This window comes from Limulus polyphemus, unplaced genomic scaffold, assembly GCF_000517525.1.
Source record: "Limulus polyphemus unplaced genomic scaffold, Limulus_polyphemus-2.1.2 Scaffold2549, whole genome shotgun sequence".
NCBI lineage: Eukaryota > Metazoa > Arthropoda > Merostomata > Xiphosura > Limulidae > Limulus > Limulus polyphemus.
Window position 1 is genome coordinate 105,585 of NW_013668159.1, and position 3,779 is coordinate 109,363.

General features: G+C 34.3%; 1 protein-coding gene across 1 annotated transcript in view; it reads left to right on the forward strand.

The window, feature by feature from the left end:
* LOC106467269 (UDP-galactose translocator-like) overlaps positions 1 to 3,773 on the forward strand; it is an 18,331-nt gene extending 14,558 nt beyond the window's left edge. The window contains exon 5 of the mRNA XM_013927598.2: positions 2,199 to 3,773. Within this exon, the coding sequence (XP_013783052.1) occupies positions 2,199 to 2,867 (669 nt within the window). The 3' untranslated portion in view covers positions 2,868 to 3,773. The remainder of the gene's footprint in view (positions 1 to 2,198) is intronic.
* Positions 3,774 to 3,779: the final 6 nt, after the last annotated feature.

Consider the following 3,779-nt stretch of genomic DNA (forward strand, 5'->3'; position numbering starts at 1 on the left):
TTCTGTTTGTAACTATTTTCTCTTCTCCTTCAACTGTGTGAGAGGTTCTATTTCTTGTGTCATGGGCTTCTTTGGAGGTCCTCATTTCCCTCAGTTGAGCCCATATGTAACCTCTTTAAAAGATCAGTGGAACATCATTTAGGATCCCTTGAATATCCTTATCCATCTCCCTCCTTCCCTTCATGTGGAATTTGCCTAGTGTTTGAACTAAGAGAGCAGTGGGCATTCCTCTTTCTTCTCCTCATCTGAAGGTGAACCTCTTCACGGATGCTTCCCTTTTGAGTTGGGGTTTGTATCTGGACAGCAGGATATTTCAGGACATTGGTCTGTAGCGAAGTCTTCTCTGCATAGCAATCTCTTGGAACTGCTCACTTTTCATCAGACTTTGGTTCATTTCCTTCCGTCTCTCCAGAACTGGTCGGTTATGGTCCATTCTTACAACTTCACAGTTGTCACATACGTCACTCAGCAAAGGGCCACTTGGTTGAGGTCTCTTTGTTTCCACATGTTGGACCTCCTATTTTGGGCCCACAGCCATCACATTCAATTGATGGCATGTCATATACCAGATGCCCTGAAGCTGGTCACAAATTGTTAATCATGCCCTGACAAGATTCTTCCAACAGAGTGGTTCCTAGACCAATAGGTGTTTGGTTGGCTATGTTAACAGTGAGGTATTCTGGAACTGAATGCATTTGGCACTTGCCTGAATTCCACATTTCCCAGGTTTTGGCCTCTTTATCCTCATCCTTTCGCTGTATTTGTCGATGCCTTCAGTCAGGGTTTGGGGTGGTGGATCATGGAGGAGGTGAGTATGTATCAGAAATACATTTTCAGGTAAGGAAAATGTTATATTTTGTATCATAATATTTAATACACGTGTGACCGTGATGTCAATATATTTGTTTTACTCAATATCCCAACAAACAATGACACATTTTCTCCATGTAATATGTGGGTTACCAAGCATACATTCTGTTAGTGGAACATAATGTAGTGAACAATTAAGTGATTATTTTTGTCTGCATTAGCAAATATGCATTGTGTTGTGGCACCTGATATGCATGTCCTGTTTCAGTTAATTTGAAGTACTCTGAGCTACCATTTTGGATTCCTGATAACTTAGGAAGACACAACTGATTAAGTAAGGTTTTTTTTAAGTGTCTTTATAATGCAGTTTGATAATACTTCAAATATTCCTGTAGTTTATTTAAATCTTTGTTCCCAAGTTAAAGTAAGGTCACACTTATTGATATATACTGTGATCATTCATATATATAGTAGTTTTTTGTGGTCAAACACTGTTTAACTAACTTAACAAAATAATCCTAATCCACCCAGTTTAACAAAAAACTAATGAAACTAGATATCAGTGTTATATGGAGTACAAGTTTTTACAGAATTAAGGTAAAAACAAAGACAGTTATATGTTTCACAAATATTTCGTATACTTATGGCCATGGTTGTTAGTAAATATAGTATTTGTGAAACATACAATTTTCAATGTTTTTGATGTATTAATAATAATTAGAATAAAACAGTATTGTTTGTGATGCTTTCAGACTTTTACTGGTTGATAAGTTAAGAAGTAGTAAAACATACAGACCAAAAATGTAATATGCTTTAAAAGTAACTAAGATGTAAAGGTGACCATAAATGTTTAAATTTATTAAAATCTAATGTACTGAAATCAGAAAATGAAATTATTAACCTTTTGTCAAGTATGTTCATACAAACATTTCAATTTGTTTAAACAAGCCTTCACAATACATGTTAATCTGACTAGCTGAATAAAATGATCTCTTACAAGAATGATGTTCACCTGTGATTCAGCAGTGAGCTTGAGGACGTATGACACTAAAATTTGATTTCCGTGTTTGATCTGAAGTGGGCACAGCCATGACATCCCATTGTATAGTTTTGTTCTTCACAACAAACTATTATGAAATTGTCTGATCGAATCAGTATAATACAACAAGGAAAGTTAATACTTTATATTTTGTTTACAAATGACACATTTCATTTAATTTCATTTCATTGCATGATTTATTTTCAAACTAATTGTTTGAGATTGATATATTGCATCCTCCAACATTCTTCTCTATTGATATATTAAAATTTGTTGTATATATATATAATATGTATTATATATATATATTATAACAACTTATACTTATACTTGTTGTTTACATCTCTAGGTTACGTACCAGCTCAAGATCTTGACAACTGCACTCTTCTCTGTTGCCATGTTAAACAAGAAACTCTTCATGTTGCAGTGGGTGGCTTTATTCTTCTTGTTTATTGGTGTAGCATTCGTTCAGTTTGCTCAGGCAAATACAACTCAAATAAACCCTGCAGGACGCGAACAAAGTCCTTTCTTTGGATTCCTGGCCATATTTACTGCTTGTTGCCTCTCCGGCTTTGCAGGAGTATACTTTGAGAAAATACTGAAGGGAAGTGATATTTCTGTGTGGATGAGAAACGTCCAGCTGAGCACTTTTTCTATTCCAATTGGACTGGCCACGACATTTCTTAGCAGTTACAGTGAAGTTCAAGAGAGGGGGTTTTTCTTTGGCTATACTATGTTGACCTGGTTTGTCATACTTCTTCAAGCTTTGGGTGGCCTTTTAGTGGCCGTGGTTGTCAAATATGCTGATAACATTCTGAAGGGTTTTGCTACGTCTTTAGCTATTGTACTTTCTTGCATTGTTTCTGTTTATGCTTTCCAGTTCCACCTTACTGGTCAGTTTGCTCTGGGTGCAGGACTTGTGATAATGTCCATCTTTTTGTACAGCAAACCAGCATCAGCTCACAAGAAGACCAATGGTCAAGAAATTGGAAAAAGAACTTACGAAATGAAAATCTAAGGAGACTATTGTGATTGGAGTATCTTTATACTGTATTACAGTTCTTCTGCATTTCAAGTATTTAAACACAAAGCTATAAAGAAAAATATTGTACTCTGCATGATTTGGAAATGTAATTTATTTGGATGTTCTCTTTGTTAGTTATTCTTTTAGACCACTATCTTGTTTGAAGTGAAGGTTGTTAAAAAGACATTGGTGTTTCATGTAAGGGGTTTTTTTTTTTGGGGGGGGGGTTTGAAAAGAAGCCATTTTACATAGCTCTTTTAGACTGTTCATCAGAAAGGGTTAAACATGATTACTCACTTGTAAACATTAAAAATGTTTTTAGTTAAATGTTTATTTTTGGTATAATTAGATTAATTTCCTCATGTGCTGACAGAAATTTTACGAAAATTCTGTGAAAAACTTATTGTTTATTTTTATATATATATAATTCCATGTGAAATCATGGACATAGTTTTAAGGCTACAAGATGTTATCATATGGCAGTGAAAATACAGTTTAAGCACACCAATTGTTGCAGTGGACAAAATTATAAATGCAAGGCACTTCCTGGCATAGATTACTGTCATGCACAAAAATGAAAACTAATCCAATTGGATTATGCTGTTAAATGTAGTATTGATGTGATTTTATTTTCTGTGTATGTAAGTTAAACTTCTCAAAAATGCTCCGACATATTTTCCCCAAACTGTTAAAAAGAATATTTTTCATGTGTTATAAGCAATATTGTTTTAACACCAAGTGCTCTAGTAAGTGTACCTTATTTTACAAATTTGGTAAAATTTTGAAAACTAAAAAATACACAGATTTGTCAGTAAAACAGACGTATCTCATAGATATGCAAGAGGTTGACTGCACGCTTGCCAAATACTTCCCAGAATGGATTTTCTAAATTTCTTTGAGATTTTT